General features: G+C 45.0%; 2 protein-coding genes across 2 annotated transcripts in view; one reads left to right on the plus strand and one right to left on the minus strand.

Moving 5' to 3' along the window:
• ALG5 (ALG5 dolichyl-phosphate beta-glucosyltransferase) overlaps positions 1–8862 on the minus strand; it is an 85872-nt gene extending 77010 nt beyond the window's left edge. Inside the window, exons 1-2 of the mRNA XM_030200400.1 lie at positions 8539–8862; positions 398–566 (exon numbers count right to left, since the gene is read on the minus strand). Of these exons, the coding sequence (XP_030056260.1) occupies positions 398–566; positions 8539–8598 (229 nt within the window). The 5' untranslated portion in view covers positions 8599–8862. The remainder of the gene's footprint in view (positions 1–397; positions 567–8538) is intronic.
• A 2409-nt stretch (positions 8863–11271) lies between these two features.
• Positions 11272–20202, plus strand: part of EXOSC8 (exosome component 8) — a 34890-nt gene continuing 25959 nt past the window's right edge. The window contains exons 1-2 of the mRNA XM_030200401.1: positions 11272–11539; positions 11908–11944. Of these exons, the coding sequence (XP_030056261.1) occupies positions 11523–11539; positions 11908–11944 (54 nt within the window). The 5' untranslated portion in view covers positions 11272–11522. The remainder of the gene's footprint in view (positions 11540–11907; positions 11945–20202) is intronic.

Here is a 20202-nt window from a genome sequence, read left to right on the forward strand (position 1 = left end):
AGACTTGCACAAGAGACCTATCCATTCTACGATCCAGTTCAAAGTTGCCTTGTCAGCTCTGTGCAGCTGTTCCTGCTTCCTCTTCCAACTTAATTTCTCTTTTTTAAATTCTCTCTGCCCTTCTATCTTCTTTTTTCCCATGTTCCAGCTCCTAATTCCAGATGTTTCTCTGTGGGTGTACTCACTGTGTGGAGCGACTCACCAATACTTTTTCCACAATACCAACTCTTTAAATCTGGTCTTGAAACTCACATCGCTTTACTGTGCTATGAGTGTTAAGCTTATCCCGAGTCGTTACTTTATCTAGTATGTGAAGCATGCATTTTTTAAAAGACAACTGAGGAAATATTTACATGACAAATGCAAAACAATACCTATAGTAAAGAATGATGCTTACATCTTTTTTCTTCATTGTACGAAGGCACGACCACAGTCAGATGCATGGTTGGTGGACTGTGTATACTAGGAAAAGTTTCCTTTTTGCCCACTTTGTTCAGAAAGAACTTCTCCTCATGCTCATCACAATTTGGCATTTTGGTGGCAGTTACATGTGCACTGATCAAAATCTGTTGTAAAAAACACAAGCAAACAGCAGTTGATTATCTTCATTTTCCAGCTCAGGTTTGTTTTTTCCTGTGCATCATGGGAAACAAGACATCCACACATTTGTCTCCTTTCCTTATAACTGGCTCAAGCCCTATTTGTCTCCTTTCTTTATAACCAAGCCTTGCCTCCTCTTAAGTGTCATATGTTAACAGCACTTCACATGCAGCACATGGTCAGCAGCCCTCATTAAAATTTATATACATCACTGATAAGAAGCTGCCCATTAGATCAGCACTGTAGGAACTATCTGGATCTGAAATCTATTGTCTAGGCAGAAGGAACCATCACAACCATATGAATAAGCAAGAAAAAGTTTTACTTCAAATGAAAATCCTGTTAGTGGTGGCGGAATGTCATCCTCATGCTCAGAACAGCAAAACATATTTTGAAATTGTATCAGCCAGAAATTTATTTTTTGTGTCTGTTTTACAGAGAGATCTCTTTTTTAAATCAATGTATTTATTATTTGCTTAGAATATTTGCTTTGTCTCTTCGGTTCATCCATTCCTGCTAACCTTTTCTGGGGCTCTCTCTCCTCACCTTTTCAGTTTCTCTCTAGCGTGGGAAGGAGGCAGTTCATTTTGTGGTGAGCGTTTTCTGGCTTGTACCTACACAAGTGGTAACAACTCCTTCAGTTGTTGTACTGGTGTTAAGGCTTGCCGCAGCATACCTTCCTAGGTTAGGATGGCGACAGATTCCAAGAGGCACCTATTTTAGTATCTGGAGGTTTCATACTTCAATCCTAATTAAAAACGTGTATATGCTGTTTTTCTTATGACAAGAGAGGCTTCTATGATAAGGGTTGGCTACCTACCAGGATGCTAACCTAAAGTCTCTGGCCTGTATCCTTTATTGACCCATTCACTGTGTTGACCTTTACAAACTTACTTGTCCTCTCTACTCAAAGGCCACTCAGGACAAAAATGCTAACACTGGATTCACCTTGCCCCAAACAGTGCACATGCTGACCCTATAGAAAATATTCTTGAGTTCTGACATGAGAAATGGGTGTAAGCTTCTGAAAGCTAGTCAAAAATGTTTTTAGTCCTATATCCTATATAATAAAGCTCACCTCCAACGTTCTGAGGCTGCCTGGGACGACTGTGGCTTCCGGTGGTGGTGTCCTTTATGGAGTAGATAATCGTGACGTCAGGGAGAGGGGAGGAGCTGCCAGTGTCCAATGTGGAGGTGGAGGAGTAGGGAAACGTCAGGGAGAGGGGAGGAGCCGCGACTGAAAGTGCTGTTACCTACAGGGGGAGGAGTAGGGAAACACACTACTCCTCCCCCAGCCTAAACAACAACCCCCAGTGCCCCCCCTCACACGATGCGGTCGTCGCCGAATGGCCCCGCCCCACTTGTGGTCGTCGTCGCCGCTCTCCGTCTGCCACCGGACCGCCGCCCGGCTCCTCACAACGCCTCTCACCTCCGTCTCAAGGCGCTCCAGCACGCAACAGCTAAAAGGAGGGAGGCCAGAAGGGAAACAATCAGCTGTTACCTCTGCTGCAGCGCCTTCACACGCACGTTAGAGGCGCTGTCAGGGGCCGACCCCCCCCCCCCCCCCAAGCAACACTGGCCCCCCTCAAAACCCCTCCAAGCCCTCACTGCCGCTGCAACACACAACAACAGCTGACCCTATTCAGTTCCCTGTAAGCAAGGAAGCCAATTTGGTGATCTCTCTTTCCACTCTCCCGCGCAGCCGTCATTGCTATACACTCAAAATAAAGCAAGCAAACGTATGAGCTGCTGCATGCATCCAGGTTCTCCTTCTTTATTATTCATCCATCTATAACAAGTGTAAAGCTGTTTCATTTGGACCCCTCCAAGCCCCTAACCCCCCTCCAACCCCACAGCCACTCCCTCAAACGTCACCATCCACGCCCCCCCCCCCCACAAACATTCACAAACACACACTCTACCACACAAAAAAACAAACAAAATGACAGCCACCAAAAACATGACATGAAGGATCCCTCACTTTCAACCCATCACCGCAGGAACGCAGCCCCCCCTTCAAAACCCCCTCGCCACTCTCTCACATTTCACCATCCGCCCCCCCACCCCCCTTAATACATAAACTGTAACATGGAAAATTAAGGTCTCACTCACTCAGACACACACACACACACACACCCAACACACAACATCATACACAAACTCTGCCATGGTGAATCTGGATCTCAGTCTGCCATTTGGCACTGGAGCACCACAAGTACGCGAAGGCCCACCGCAGGGCCCTGCAGAACACCTGGACACTTATGGACAAAGTGGTGAGTTGCAGGGGACTGGGAGAGGGGAGGGAGGACACCCTGGAACTCGGAGGGCACGAAAGGAGGGCGTGAGACTTGGAGGGAAGAGAGGGAGACAACACAGGAGGGAGGGGCGGAACCCTTGCTAGCGCCCGTTTCATTTCATCCAGAAACGGGCCTTTTTTACTAGTAAGACTATAAGACAATAACTTTTTGATTTACTAACCCTTGGTCAGCACTATTACAGTTTCTCTTGATAAAATAAATGGGAAGCATTTCTTTATGGTTTTAAAAGGAAGATAAAAAGGGACAGACTCAGAAGTAACCCAAGGAAACACTCCTTCAAGGGAAGGGTCGTGAATGTGTGGAACAGCTTCTCGGTGAAGGTGGTGGAGACAAACTGTATCTGAATTCAAGAAAACTTGGAACAAGTACATATGATCTCTACGGGATAGTAGATGACATAGATGGGCAGACTGAATAGGCTCTTCTGGTTTAGGGGAGGGGTGGGTGAAGGAGGTGGCCAGATACCACAGGGGATGGAAGGGAGAGAACAGGAGGAATGTGGGACACCACAGAAGAGAGAGAGAGAGAGAGAGAAAGGAAAGGAAAATTTGACTATAACTCTTAAGTACATAAGTACATAAGCATCGCCATGCTGGGACAGACCAAGGGTCCATCGAGCCCAGCATCCTTTCTTTTTTTTTTAAACTTTGAAGTTTATTAAACATACTCAAAACAACTTCAATAACACAATGTCTCAGCCCAGCACCCTTTCACCGACAGTGGCCAAAAGAACAAGCAATTTGTCCCGCCTGTTTATATTTGAGTTAATATCCCCCCCCCCCTTTTTTAAAGGAAAAATGTTATCTGGGTTTACTGGGTCACAACCGAATCTAGGCGAGTCTCCTGCTCCCAAATTAACCCCAGTGATTTCTAGGTTACTGGAGGCCACACTCCCAGTGGTCCCTCAGTTCCCAGAAAGCACTCACAGACCCAACACACAAACCACCACGATTCTTTATCAGTCCAGAGAGGCATTAAACTAAATATTGTTTACTGTCTTTTAAAAATAGAACAGTGGAACAAAATAGTGCAATCAGCAAACAACAGGTACCTGAAATATGGATCAATTATAACAACACTAACTAAACATTTGTATACTGTCTAAACAGTACCTGGGAAGATCAGGATATATAACTGTTCATAGCGCCTCAGCAAAGAAATCTGTCTCTCTTTTTTTCCGGGCTAAGACTGGAGGCAAAATCAGTACACTCTAAAGGAACTGAGCTCCTGGTCCAATCACAGCCCAATCAACAAGATTTAAAAGTATACTGCTGATTGCTTCCTGCTTATCTTAAAGAAAAAGAACATTCAGTTCCCTGTAACAGCTTTACAGCAAAGAAACACCACCTGCTGGCCAAATAGGAGAAATACACTTCAGGACATAACCAAGGCAGGAAAATATCCAATACATTTTACAGACCCAAAACACTGTTTTTTCACAATATTCAAGTATATTTGGTATCACTCCACAAGAAGGAAGCAGAAAACTCAAACCTATTTGTCGGACACCAGTGGTGGGTAAAACAATCATGCAATATCTTTAAAAGATGGAGTTTCAAGATCCTAGGAACCATAATTTTACAAGGGGAAAATGTCATCAAACTGAATTCATTCTTTGGTGATCTGACCTGAGTGGTTCAGAGATATATTGAAATCCAGGCAGGCCACTGCCTAGATAGACTTGGTGGGACTGGAGCAGGCTTCAACAGCAACTCCAGTAGTTGAAAATGAAGCCATTGATGGGCAGACTTCTACAGTCTGTACCTTGAAAATGGCAAGGACTGCTAAAAATTAAGTACACATAAGTTAGACAGATTGGATGGACTATATAGGTCTTTATCTGCTGTCATCTACTATGTTACTATTTACTGTAAACATTACAGATATATTTATATTCTGCATCTACCTTTCAGTTCATTGCAAATTACAAGAAGATTAGAATAATAGTGCTGGGAAAAACAATTAAAACATACTTTAATCTCTATAGTGCTGGGAAAAAAAACAAAACATTAATCTCCTAAAAAGCAACTAAGCAAGTTTTTAATTTATTTCCAAATAGGCCAACATTAGATTCTAATCTGATCAAAGACAGAGAATTCCAAATATTTGAAGCCTAAAATGACAATAAAGCAAGCTGCAAATATGACCGAGCAGTCCATAAAGAATAATAAGATGTCAAGTAATAAAGTATAATTAGATGTCAGTTAAGTTGCTTGATCATTCAACTTAAATATTTTCAGCCATAATTAAAAAAAAAAAAAAATTGTTTAGTGATCCACAGAATACTGACATACTCAAAGCACACTCTCTTAGTTCTAGCTCTAGAGTAGCCCTTCCTCACTGGTCCCAATTTTTATATTTTTGTATGAACGCATCCTTCTTATACAGAACTTAAGATTTTTTTTATTTTGTAAGAAAATAATTTTCCAGGTACTTATCTTGAAACTGCTATTCCAAGCTGCTGCAAAAACAGCACTGAAATTTGGAGTTGTATCCCTATGGAGTGAAATTCCATATGTAAAGGGGAAAAGGATAGTGATAGGACTGCACTACCGTCCACCTGGCCAAGATGAACAGACGGATGTAGAAATGTTATCAGAAATCAGGGAGGATAACAAACTGGGCAACACAATAATAATGGGTGATTTCAATTATCCTAATATTGACTGGGTAAATGCAGGGCCGCTGAGAGCCTGAAGTCGGTGCTGAGCAAAATGGCAAAGACTATTATAAAGAACAAAATTACAGAGCATATTCAAAAGCATAGATTTAGTGAAGGGAAATCTTACCTCACCAATCTATTACATTTCTTTAAAGGGGCGAATACACATGTGGATAAAGGTGAACCGGTCGATATTGTGTATCAGGATTTTCAAAAGGCGTTTGACAAAGTACCTCATGAAAGGCTCCAGATGAAATTGGAGAGTCATGGGATAGGAGGTAGTGTCCTATTGTGGATTAAAAATTGGTTAAAAAGATAGAAAATAGAGAGTAGGGGAGATGGGTAGATAGTGGGGTTCCCCAGGGGTCGCTGCTTTTTAACATATTTATAAATGATCTAGAGATGGGAGTAACTAGAAAGATAATAACTTTGTGTCGTCAGCAAATTTAATTCAAAGTTGTTAAATCACAACAGGATTGTGAAAAATTACAAGAGGACTTTACGAGACTGGGCATCTAAATGGCAGATAATGTTTAATGTGAGCAAGTGCAAAGTGATGCATGTGGGAAAGAGGAACCCGAATTATTGCTACGTAATGTAAGGTTCCACATTAGGAGTCACCGACGAGGAAAGGGATCTAGGCGTTGTTGTTGATGATACGTTGAAACCCTCTGCTCAGTATGCGGCAGTGGCTAAGAAAGCAAATAGAATGTTAGGTATTGTTAGGAAAGGATGTTATAATGCCTTTCTATTGCTCCACGGTGTGACTGCATCTTGAATATTGTAGTCAATTCTGGTCACCGCATCTTTAAAAAGATGTGGAGGGGCATTTTCGATAGAACGTCTAAATCAGAATTTGGACGTTTTACAAAAACATCCAAATTCTGAACAGGAAAGGAGGTCATTTTTGAAAAATATAGATGTCTAACTTTTGTGTTCGAAAATATTATGGACGTCTTGTGATTTGGACTCTTTTTTTTTTTTTAGTTAATTTTCAAACAAAAAACGTCCAAAATAGAGGAGTGGCTTAATGGTTAGTGCAGTGGGCTTTGATCCCGGTAACATGGGTTCAATTCCTACTGTTGCTCCTCATGACTTTGGGCAAGTCAAATGCACAAGGAGCATTTTTGGATATGACACCTAAGTCTGAATTTGGACGTTTTTTGCAAAACGTCCAAAATCAGAAAGAAAAGGCCATTTTCTACAAAAAAAAGTCTCTCTTTTCCTTTTGAAAATGCTGTTTGGAAAAACATTTTATGATTTGGACGTTTTATTATTTGGTCCACTTTCAAACAAAAAACATCCAAATGCAAAATGTACAAAATACACAAGAAAATCTACAATAGAGTGAAAGCATTCACATGTTCTAAGTGTGGTAAAAGCTTTGGTTGTAATGTAAATCTCAAAGAGCATCATAAAGTCCATAAGGGAGAGAAACCATTTGCATGTATAGAGTCTGATAAAAGCTTTGGTCAGAAGGTAAACCTCACAATGCATCAGAGAATACACATAGGAGTGAAACCATTTACATGTCCTGAGTGTGGTAAAAGCTTTGGTTGGAAAGAAAGCCTCACACACCATCAGAGAATCTACACAGGGATGAAACCATTTACATGCACTGAGGAGGTAAAAGCTTAAATTGTATTGGGACAGATAATTAGGGAATGTACACTCTTCCTTCACTGGCTCGCTTCACTGGCTTCCGATCAGATACCGCATTCAGTTCAAGCTTCTCCTTCTCACCTACAAATGCACTCAGTCTGCAGCCCCTCATTACCTCTCCACCCTCATCTCCCCTTACGTTCCCGCCCGAAACCTCCGCTCACAGGACAAATCCCTCCTCTCAGTACCCTTCTCCACCATCGCCAACTCCAGGCTCCGCCCATTCTGCCTCACCTCACCCTATGCGTGGAATCAACTTCCTGTGGCCCTATGCCAAGCCCCCTCCCTACCCATCTTCTAATCCTTGCTCAAAGCCCACCTCTTCAATGTTGCCTTCGGCACCTAACCTTAGACTGCCCCAATTTGACTGCCACTACTTGATTGTCTGTACATTTGTCCATTAGATTGTAAGCTCTTCGAGCAGGGACTGTCCTTCTATGTTATATTGTACAGCGCTGCGTAACCCTAGTAGCACTTTAGAAATGTCAAATAGTTGTAGTAGTAGTAAGTATGGAAAAATAGCGCTCTGGTATTTAGATATATATAATGAAACCTCATTTTTATCTATAGATCTGAATTCAAAGCCCAAATCTACTAATAAACAATAAACAGATGTAAAAAAATATATAGAAAGCTTGGCATCAGGTAGCATAGTGGAAAAGTGACATCCCAGGAAAGCAATAGGGCATCCTTGGGGGCACTGCAGTGGCCTTTATAAAATGCCCCCAAGTACACATCTCACCATTGCTCCCTTACCTTGTCTGCTGAGCCCCCCCAAAACCCACTACCCCCAACTGTACACCACTACCATAGCCCTTACAGGTGAAGGGCGCACCAATATGTGGGTACAGTGGGTTTCTAGTGGGTTTTGGAGGATTCAGTTTCCTCCACACTCCGTACATGATGATCTACTATTTGTACTGTACAGGGGTGTGGTAGCCATGTTAGTCCACTCTTAAAGGTTATCAATAGATTACCTTTAAGATTTCTATTGATACTGTACAGGGGAATCTTCCTAGTCACCAATAAATTCCAGTTAAAGACATATGTATTTATCTCACACCTTTACTACTGCAGCTCAAGGTGAGTTACATTCAGGTCCTGTGCGTATTTCTCTGTCTCTAGCTTACAACCTAATTTTGTACACGAGTCAACGGAGGGATAAGTGACTTGCACAGGATCCTAAGAAGCAGCAGTGCGATTTGACACTACTGTTAGGTAACTGCTCCACTCTAGCAGCGTGTCTACGAATTGTTGATAACGCTCAGATGAGCTGGACATTTAACACACGCTTACCACAACCAGCAGTAAGAGCACCAAAACGCTTAACAGCTGCACCATCTCCAGCAGTTCCATCCTTGAACTTGAGCCGGCGCGCACCACTACACCTCATAGACGTAGCCACAGCGCGCGCCGCACCAACGCCGTCTCGCTAATACTGGAGCGAGGGCCAAGGAGGCGAAGACTCTCTGCTGTCGGAAGCTCTTAGGGCCCACGGGAGTAATGAACACATAACAGATCAAGCAGGTTTAATGACACGAAAGCTCTCTGCCAACCTATAGGGCTCATCCAGCTCTACGGAAGCGCCTTCCGGTCTTGCGCGTGAAGGTAGGCAGATGACTAGTTGGAAACAAGGAGACGGGAGAGAGAAGAACCACTAGAAATGCATATAGACATTAATGGTATGCAAATCGCCGCCTCCGAGGTCTGGAACGTTTCAGGAGCGCACTCTGGCGGGACCTCCTATAACTGCTTCCAGGCTTTTCCTGTGCCCTGACGAGCAGGAAATCGGGGTGGCTTTTCAAAACGTGTGGGGTGGGGTGGTTAACCCAAATTAGCCCTACCTACGGAGAGTTGAAGGTACTTCCTCAATATCAGAGGCACGCTGAAACACCCACGGAGCTAAGTATCTATGTGAATGTCGGAAATGATATGTAGATCGGTTCATAAAATCCATAATGTAAAAGTAAAATGACTAAAAATTAATACCTAACTTCATCCACTGAAAGCAGCATCGCTGGTTTGCAGCAAGCACGTTAGATTGAGAACAGGAGACGGGGGGGGGGGGGGGGGGGGGGGTGAAGCCTAACTAGCCCACATATGGGCTGAAGCGAGTACGTAGGCGAGATTGCCACCATTTTCGTTCACCCAAAACAATAGCAAACGCTATTGGAAACAATAGCAAAAGATTATTAGAACTAAGGGACTGTCTATGCGTGGGCCATCTGTAAAAAGTCAAAAGCTTTTCCAGTTGGATAGGCAGTGCTTTAAAAGGTAGATGATAAAAGATTTTTTTCTTTTTTTAGTTTTTGGACAGCTTTTTATTTGAAAGCTTCTCATATGGAGATATAAATATCATGAAATAAAAATTGAATATAATTAAAACTGCTTTAAAAAATATTGTACCTGGTAGAAACAGCAGTTATAAACTCTGTATTTCATGTTCATTTTTCTACACTGTTCTACACAATACAGATGGTCAAATTTCAGTGAGGATATCATATCCTGTAATCTGCCTTGGGAAGCCTGGTGTTATAAAGATGGAATATATTGAAATTGCATTGAAGTAAAATTAAACTCTCCTTTCATTGGGGTACATGGAATCATATCTTCATCTGTTTTGTAGACGTTTAACATTTTAGATACACAAATGGATTATTCTGTTTTCAGCATATTTCATAGACAAGTGGTTTTATAAGTCAAAATAAAAATAAATATTTTGTTTCATGCAAATCTCTTTTGTTTAAACATAATGAAATGGGCTATAAACCCCTAATGCAGTCAATTGGTTTTATTAGATGACCCAATAATCCTTGACATCTGCCCTCTGGGATATAAAATCAACCATTGGACCAGAACAGGTAAAAGAGGAGGAGGCATAGCCCTAATCTACAAAGACAAATTCATTTCAGAACCCATTGCGGAATCCATTAATACACAACTTGAAATCGCCGCAATCAGGTTACAAAACAAATCCCTCCCAGCTCACCTGACTTGCATCATATTATATCGACCACCAGGAAATTGGAAAGATGCCAAACCAACTCTCGTGGACTTTATATCAAACACATGCCTTGCAAATCCTAACGTAATAATAATAGGAGATATAAACCTTCACCTTGAGGACACAACCTCAAATGGCACACTAGAATGCAAAGAGTTCTTACAAATATGGGACTTCCACTGGTCACAAGTCAACCCCACACACATAAAAGGCCTTGCACTGGATCTATTAACATACAAACTATCCAATGACCGAACCTTTTCGATAATGGACCAGCAATGGAAAAGCGTACATTCATTGTACAGCTCCTCTGTATTTCTTCTCTCTGTACACCTAGCTAATAGTAGTAAAAGCCTATTTATGAAAATACACCAGGGTTTACACACAGAAAAGTAAGTATGGTGCCAGTAAGGTGTATACTTTTGTGACCCGTGTGTAAGCAGCTTCTGGGATGGAGTTGGGCAGAATTATACAATGCACATACTTGGGCAGTAACATCTACACCTGATCTGAAGCTGATATTATTCAGTATGTGTATCACACTTAGGCACTAACATCAAAGGGAAAGGGGCTTGATTTACCACCTTTCTGAAGCGGTTTACATATATTATATGTATCCAAGGTAATGCTCCCAGGTTTCAACCTAATTAATGTTTTTTAAATTGTACTTATAAATAGTAAGTCTTATTGTTAAGGACCTGATCCTTATAACATGACATCTGTTTTGGTGGCCCTTTACTAGGTGAAAACATCTATGCACAATACAGGGAGTCCCTATAACCAGCCCCTCCAAATGACACAATGATTTAAAATGTAGAACTAATTACTACTCTTACCAATGAAACCAATACTTCCTCTATGCATATCGTATGCTGAATAAGCCGGCATGTTTAAAAATATAAGTGACATCAAATAAAAATGCGACCAACAACAAAGAACGACAACGTGGATACAGCAGCTCATAGATTTGCTTGCTTTGAGTGAATAGGGATGACGGCTGCGCGGAGGAGAGGGAAAGGAAGAGTAACCTAATTGGATTCAACGTTTTGACGTCATCGTCCCGTCTCCTGTTATCTAGCCTTCTTGGTTTGCACTGCTGCAGCCCTTGTTGTTTCTTCTAAACCTAGCTGAATTTAGAAGCGCAAGCACAAGTACAGCGGTGGACCCGTCCGAGTGTCACGTTCTGTCTCCCGCACGTGTCTCCCTCATCCCTTCCTCCGGTGGCGAGAGCTGGAGCCGAGCTCTACTTCGTCTTAGTTGCCATACGCAGACGGACATGGCGGCTGGCTTCAAGTGAGTGAGGCGACACAGGAGCCTTTAATGACTTGAATATAGCGTTTTCCCTAACGGCGCTGTGAGTTCTCCCCGGCCGAGGCTGAGCAAGGAATAGCGCAACTAGTAGTTACGAGAAAGCTTACGGCTAGGCTCTCCGCTGACCCATTCTTTGCAGGAGTCTTCTGACTGCTCCGGTCCGGTAGTACTGGCGCTTGCCAACCACGTGGCCAGCTAGGAACTTTCACATTACCGTTTTGTTTCTCACCGTCTTGGAAGGTTGGGTGGTAACTGGTTTCTGAGATCAAGGTTATAGAAATAGTACAAGATTGTAAAGTTGATTTTTTTTTTTAAATGAGTGCTTACACAGTGTTTCGTTTTGTTTTTAGAACTGTGGAACCTTTGGAATATTACCGGAGGTTTTTGGTGAGTGCTGTACAGAGTTATACTGTTAAGTGCATTGCAGCTTCAGGATGCTTTGTCTGGCATGGATGGTCGTTCACTTTTCTTCTATGACAAAGGATTACATGAAAGCCAAATTTGAACATCTCTTAAATGTGAGAGATCATATGAAAGAGTGCTCGCTTTTTTTAAATCTAAATTTATTTCTAAATGTCACATCATCCCCCTGGTGAGTTAGTTTACTTATAAGGGTGAAAAAGAAAGGTGCAAACTATCGCAGGCAGAGGCTGTCACAAATTTGGTGCCCAGCCAGGGTGCTAATCAGTGATGTTAATTTCTGTGATGCTGCTTTCCTGTAGGATTATGTCAGTGATCATTAATTTTTGAGTTGAAGGGCCACAACATAGCTGACCACTGTGTGTCAATAATCCTCTACCTAGTTTAGCAGTTTATAAAGGTTGACATCAATTAATACCAACCGTATCTATCGGATCGTTAGACTGAAACAGGGAGGCTATATGGAGGATGAAGATGCCCCAAAAGTGCATTGTTTTTTATTGTGGCATAGCCTACTTCAACTGGGGAGCGTTCACGGTCATCATTGGCTCAACCCCTCCTCTTCCTTATGGTTTTAGTCCTTTAAGTAGTACAAGTTTTCTCTTTTAGTTTTATTTTTTTAATGTACTTGTCTATGTTAGCTGTCTGTTACAGTCAGAGAGCCACGGCCAACTATGGCCAGAGTTTCGAACCTTCTTCAGGGTCCGTTGCAAATCTCTCTACAAAATACAAAACAGCGCTTCAAAATTCTGGCTACATTGTAACCACACTAATCAAACCACTCTATTATAAACCACAGTTTCTCACATCACTGTTCTGGCGATCTATGTCCCGTTCCTACAGGTCTCTTGTATATCCTTCTTTAGTTTCAACCCTTTTTATTGACAAGTCAAAATAAAACATTTGCAAAAAGATGCAAACAATACAAAGTAACATCTGTCATCCAAGTTTTAACCTTTTAGCCTCTCTCCCCCCCCCCCCCCCCCATCTTACTAGTAACATATACCAGGTCCCAGAAGAGAAATAGTATTACTTATCTACATACAATCCTCAACCAGAAACATGCTCAAAGCCAAGCCCTGAGGAGCACACTTCATACAAAAGAGCCAAGTTCCAGCCGACTCTTATCGCCTCGCCTTCCACCCCATCCCAAATCTCAAGACAAAACCATGGTGCTTCTCACAGGCATCTAATGTGAAAGTGTCCCTTACACACCGACGACAAACAAAAAAAAAAAAAAGAAGAGGGAACGCACAACCCAATACAAGCCGTGAGTTAGCACCTACTATAATTGAACAAGACTCCCCAATAAATCCCTCCCCCTTCATCCTATAGGTCCTATGTAGAGGTACCTCCTATATCTTCCATCTCCTAGAGGACACAAAAGCACCAATTCCCAGGAATCAAAGAGAATTAACTACCAGACTTCTGCCCCTAGTAACATAGTAAATGACGACAGATAAAAGACCTGTACGGTCCATCCAGTCTGCCCAACAAGATAAACTCATTTTACATGGTATGTGATACTTTATATATATCCGATTTTGATTTGTCCTTGCCTTTCTCAGGGCGCAGACCGTAGAAGTCTGCCCAGTACTGTTCTTGTACTAAGTTCTGAAGCTAACATCGAAGCCCCTTAAAATTTACACTCCAGCCCATCCCTATCCAGGCACGATCAGGGCGTAGATCGAAGAAGTCTGCCCGGCTCCCATTTTGTTTCCAATTACCGGCGTTGCCGCCCAGTCTCTGCTAAGATTCCACGGAACCATTCCTTCTAAACAGGATTCCTTTGTGTTTATCCCACGCATGTTTGAATTCCATTACCGTTTTTCATCATCACCTCCCGTGGGAGGGCAGTCCACATATCCACCACCCTCTCCGTGAAAAAATATTTCCTGACATTAGTCCTGAGTCTGCCCCCCTTCAACCTCAATTCATGTCCTTTAGGTCTACCGCCTTCCCGTCTCCGGAAAAGGTTCATTTGTGGATTAATACCTTTCAAATATTTGAACATCTGTATCATATCACCACTGTTTCTCCTTTCCTCCAAGGTATACATGTTCAGGTTGGCAAGTCTCTCCTTGTAAGGTTTGAGCTGAGGTACTCTTGGTTCATGGGAATCATTGAACCATGTCTCTGTAATAGCAACAATATCCAAGTTTTCTTCAAACATCAGGGCTTGCAAGTCTTGAACCTTTTTACCTAGACTGCGAGCATTTGTGCTCATTGCTTTCCATCTGCGTAGAGAGTTTAGGTGGTTTTCTGTATTTAGATGACCTTTCCCTCTGCCATCAAGTTTTCTGTATTTAGATGACCTTTCCCTCTGCCATCAAGTTTATTCTGTGGGTGACTTTCTGAATTTCCTTGTTTCCTTTTGTCACCCCCGCCTTCTAGTTTAAATGTCTAGAAACATACTGTCTGAATTTCTCTCCAAAGATCCTGTTTCCCGTCACCGAAAGATGTAGCCCATCATTACAGTACAGCCTGTTATTTTTCCACGTATTACTCCACGCCCCTATGTGACTAAAATCTTCTTCTTTACACCAAGACTCAAGCCACTTATTGAACTCCACTGTTTTGCGTACACAAACAGGAGAGGAGACAAAGGGCACCCCTGCCTCATACCCCTGAAAATCCAAAACTGGCGTGAGCGTACCCCATTTACCCATACATACGCCTGAGGCTCTAAATACAGAACACAAACTGCATCTAAAAAAATCCCTCAAAGCCGTAATGCCTCAGAGCAGCAAACAGATATGGCAATCTCACCCGATCAAACGCTTTCTCTGCGTCAAAACTAACTAAAAGGGAAGACAAGCGTTTTTGAGCTACCACTTCCAAAGATGCCAAAATAGTGCGGACATTCTTAACTGCTGTCTGCCCTTTCATAAACCCCATGGGCCACATAACCAGATCAGGGAGTACCATAGCCAGCCTATTTGCTAAAATGTTTGCATATAATTTTGCATCAACGTTAAGGAGAGATACTATCTTAAGTGATCCCAGAGACCCAGAAGTCACATACTATCAGAACAAAACATTCCTGTTCAAAACGTGAGGAAGAACGCCCCCCAGACCCTGGGCTCCTTCCCTCTATCCACCCAATCAACTTCCCTTTCACATAATTAACCCTCAGGCACCTCACACATACTCCCCCCTCCTACCCCATCCCCATAGGAATCCCAACATATCTTATGCGAAGTAAGATCACGCGAGCTCCCTCCCTCCCTCCCTCCCTCCCTCCCTAAAAAACAAACAAACCCCTCATACATACTTTAACTCCCATATCTCCCAGGTAGCGTCCTGTAATAATACCTTAAAACATTGTAAAAATGCAGAGTTACTTCATGGAGAGCACACAAACCTCCCACAACCCAGTCCAAAGTAAAAAAAAACAAAAAAAAAAAAACTGTCATTACTGGGAGAAAACAACTTCTTCTGCTGGATCAAACTTCACCAAGAATCGGCCTCATGAAGAAACAATTCACACAGAAGGTTCACGTTATGAGGAATCTCAGCCAGTTCACATAAAGTTCACGACCTGATGATTCTCCAAAAAATAAAAATACCATATGTCTCCAGCTTACCACATAATATCAAAGTACCAAGAGGTATCCCATAGAAAGTTTAGGATATGAACAAAAACTGATCTGCATACGTCTGTCCTCCACATAGCAGGTCACGTCTGCTCCAAAGTGCCCACTTCATGTTGCGTGATTTTCAAAGCCTCTTCCGCTGAAGTAAAAAGTTTCTGTGCCCCTTTATACCAAATCTTTAATCGAGCAGGGTACCGCAGAGCAAATTGGACCTTTCTGGAGAACAATAAATTGCAAACTTCTCTGAATGCCCGCCGTCGCATGGACACCCCAGCAGAAAAATCTTGAAAGCAGCGAATCGTAGAATTTTCATATTGTAAGGGGTTTGTCGAATAGCACGAAAAATGTCCTGTTTATGAGCAAAGTTTAGTACCTTAAAGATCACCACCCGAGGACGCGGGTCATTAGTTTTCCCAGGCCCCAAACGATGGGTGCACTCCGCCGAGAGTTGTAACTTCAGCATTTTAGGAAGCCAGCCTTCCAAAAACTCGCAGCTCTGAGTCCTTTACCGTCTCGGGGAGCCCCACCGTCCGTATGTTACTCCTCCGTGCCTGGTTCTCGAGATCTTCCAGTTTGGCCTCCAAGTGTTCCACTCTGCGTTGTAAGGACTGCTGTAACATTTCCTGGTGCTGCACCTTGTCTTCCACATTTGACAAACGCTGCTTATAAAGGGAGAATTCCGACTGAATAGTGCCCAGCTTCTTATCAATCCCCACTAGCTGGTCTGTAATCCTCTGCAATTTTAAATCCACTGAAGCCTCTGACATCAAGGAGACCTCCGCAATCACCTCTGCGGCCCACGCGGAGCCCACAGATTTCGGGCTCGCGCTTTCTCCGTCCGCCATTTTGGATTCCGCTATGCGACTCTGAGTCCCTTCTTTCTTCGCCTGTTTAGACACCATCCCCAGCCAGAAAATAGATCCAATCTGCTTAGGCACTTCCCCAGTAGGTAAGCAATTCAAAACTACTCGTTTACCCCGAAAGTAGAAATTAAAAAAAAAAAAGACGTCTGGGCGAATATTTAAATGGGGGAGGCAGAAGCTCAGCCAGGCAACAGCTTCTCTGTAGCCATGCATCACGTGATCTTCTCTTGTATATCCTTTTTTTAATATGGTACCAGTATTTATAAACTGATGTCAGGCGCCTACACTAGAGTGTATCCACTACGAAAACATATGTAGAAAAATGTTCAGAAAGATGTTTAGAAAAAATGGTTCCTTCCATATCATCATGCTGATCAATCCATAGACTGGTGGGTTGTGTCCATCTACCAGCAGGTGGAGATAGAGAGCAAACTTTTGCCTCCCTATATGTGGTCATGTGCTGCCGGAAACTCCTCAGTATGTTCTCTATCTCAGCAGGTGGTGGTCACACACAGCAGCAGCTCTGGCTAGGCCTCCAAGCCTAATTTTTAGGTTTTGTTGAGTGCCTGGGGTTGAGGGCTCTTCTTGAGCAAGTGCAAACCTGGTGGCGCCAGGTCCCTCCTTTTCTCTCCCCTCCCGCTGGCTCCGTTGAAAAAAAAAAATTTTGAACGTCCTTAAAGGCGTTTATTTCGACGTTTATTTAAACGTTTATTGCAGCTACGCACTGGGACACCAGGTCGTTACAGCTTGGAGCGGAAAGCAGGTAATTTTTACCTTTTATAGCGGGCAGGGGGTTCCCCGATTGGTCTCCACGTGGCCTATGGCGTCGGAGGGCGAGGGCGCAAAGAGTTGCTCCCCGGATCGCGTGTGCGCTTCTAGAGGGGATGCGGGGGTCTTAAAGTCTGATCGCCCTTGTTGGGTGACAGTTTCGTGACCGATGAGTGTCCCGGTCCTTCCTTCGGTGTGGCGGTTTTTCCCGCCATAAACGCCCATCCCCCGCGGCTCGCCTCCGCCATCTTGGCCGGCCACGCGGCTCGGACGGCTTCTTCTTGGGCCGCCCTTGAGGTGGGAGACATTGATGCCATGAACGCCCTTAATTTGGGCGACGGCACAAAAGCGGCTAAAGTTAAGCGCCGTTTTTCCCGCGTGGCTCCTTCGCGGAGTGTCGCGCCGGACGCCATCTTGGATGCGCAGCATGTCTCTCCCCCGCTCTTGCGAGCGCCGGTTGAGGGTGCGCCTAGGGCTGTAGCCCAGGCTGCGGAAGTGCACAGTCTGGGGGGTTTCTCCCCCGAGTTTGTTTTGCTGCTGCATCAGGCCTCCCTTATGCAAAACGCTGCCCCTGCTCCCTCGTCTGGTAAAGAGGTTGAGGCCCCGGAGGTAAACGCCCTCGGGTTGATTCCCAGGCCTTGGAGGACTTTGTCTCCTCCGATGTAGATGAGGGCAGCGTATCTGAGTTCTCCCAACGGTCCTTTGCGGATTCCTTGGAGGAGACGGATCCCCGCTCGGATGGAGCGGATGACCCCTCTGCAGCGCGGCTCTTTAGCTCAGAGGATTTGCCCAACCTGTTAACGCAGGCCATGGGCATTTTGAAGATTTCCTCTCTGGAGGACGTCTCTCCCTCAGCCCCTGTTGGCTCTGCCATTATGCTGGGGACAAAGTGCCCGCATAGAACCTTCCACGTGCATGAGGCCATGCACACCTTAATTTCGGCTCAATGGGATGTCCCGGAAGCGAGCCTTAAAGTGGCTAGGGCTATGTCCCGCCTCTATCCTTTGCCTGAAAGTGAACGTGAGGCCTATCTGTGGCCTACCGTGGTTTCTTTAATCACTGCGGTGACTAAGAAAACGGCGTTGCCGGTGGAAGGTGGCACGGCCCTAAAGGACGCCCAAGACAGAAGATTGGAGGCGGCCTTAAGGTCGTCCTTTGAGGCGGCTGCTTTAAGTTTGCAGGCCTCAGTTTGCGGCTCCTACGTGGCCAGGGCGTGCCTGTCTATGGTGCAGCGGGCTTCCCCCTCGGATCTTTCCTTGAGGGCTGATTGGCCGGCCCTGGAATTGGGCTTAGCCTATTTGGCAGACTTGCTGTATGATGTCTTGAGGGCCTCAGCTAAAGGCATGGCTCAGACAATCTCTGCGCGGCGGTGGCTTTGGCTGAAGCATAGGTCTGCTGACCACGCCTCTAAATCCCTTTTAAAGGCAAGCTGCTCTTTGGGGTCGAGCTGGACAAAATCGTGACCGATTTCGGCACGTCTAAGGGCAAGAAGTTACCAGAGGTCAGGGCTCGGGCTAGTGCTCACCCCGGTACCTCCAGAGGACGGTTTCAGGAAGCCCGTCGGTACCGCCCGGGCAGGTCGGGCTCCTCTGCCCCCTCTTCCTTCAAGAGGAACTTCTCCCCCAAGCAGCATTCCTTTCGCAGAGACCGCCGTCCCGGAGGTGCTCCCTCCGGTCCTCCCCTAGGGTCTTGTACCCAATGACGGGGCCTTGGTCCACGCCCCAGTGCAGATTGGAGGACGGCTGTCCTCGGTTCTGGACGAGTGGACCACAATAACTTCAGACGCTTGGGTGCGGGAAGTCATCAGAGACGGCTACAAGCTAGAGTTCTGCCGACCCTTAAGAGACGGGTTTGTACTCTCTCCCTGCAAGTCTCCGGTCAAAGCTGTGGTAGTGCAGCAGACCTTGGACAATTTGATCCGCCTGGGTGCGGTCGTTCCGGTGCCAGAAAATCAGCTTGGCAAGGGACGTTACTCCATTTACTTTGTGGTACCAAAGAAAGGAGGTGCTGTACGGCCTATCCTCGACCTCAAAGGGGTCAATCAGGCACTTTCGCATGGAGACCCTCCGCTCTGTTATAGCGGCAGTGAAGGCAGGAGAGTTCCTGGCATCCTTGGACATCAAGGAAGCGGACTTGCATATTCCCATCTGGCCTCCTCATCAACGCTTTCTGCGTTTTGCAGTACTGGGCCGACACTTCCAGTTCAGAGCCCTCCCGTTCGGGTTGGCTACTGCTCTGCGGACCTTCTCCAAAGTAATGGTGGTCATCGCGGCCTTCCTGAGGAAGGAAGGAGTACAAGTCCATCCTTATCTGGACGACTGGTTGATCCGAGCCCCCTCTTATGCAGAGTGCGGCAAAGCTGTGAACCGGGTGGTTGCTCTTTTGAGCTCCCTGGGGTGGATCATCAACTGGGAGAAAAGCCAGCTGCGCCCAACTCAGTCCCTGGAGTATCTGGGAGTTCGATTCGACACCCAAGTGGGCAGAGTGTTCCTGCCAGACAATCGGATTGTCAAGCTTCAGGCTCAGATGGACCAGTTCCTAGTAGCCTCTCCTCTTCGGGCTTGGGACTATGTGCAGCTGTTGGGCTATGACGGCCACGATGGAAGTAGTGCCCTGGGCCAGGGCTTATATGAGACCACTACAACACTCTCTGCTGCAGCGCTGGACTCAGATGTCGGAGGATTATGCTGTGCGCCTTCCCTTGGACCCAGCAGTGCGCAAGGCGCTGAGCTGGTAGACGCAGACAGACAAGTTGTCTGCAGGAATGCCTCTGGTGACCCCGGAGTGGATTGTCGTCACGACGGACGCCTCTTTGTCGGGCTGCGGAGCCCACTGCTTGGGAAGGACAGCGCAGGGGCTCTGGTCTCCTGCAGAGGCAAAGTGGTCTATCAACCTCCTGGAACTCAGAGCCATTCGGTTGGCGCTTTTGGAGTTCATCCCGGTACTGGCGTTGAAGCCTGTAGGGTCCTGTCGGACAATGCCACGGCTGTGGCCTATG

This window comes from Microcaecilia unicolor, chromosome 4, assembly GCF_901765095.1.
Source record: "Microcaecilia unicolor chromosome 4, aMicUni1.1, whole genome shotgun sequence".
NCBI classification, from domain to species: Eukaryota; Metazoa; Chordata; class Amphibia; order Gymnophiona; family Siphonopidae; genus Microcaecilia; species Microcaecilia unicolor.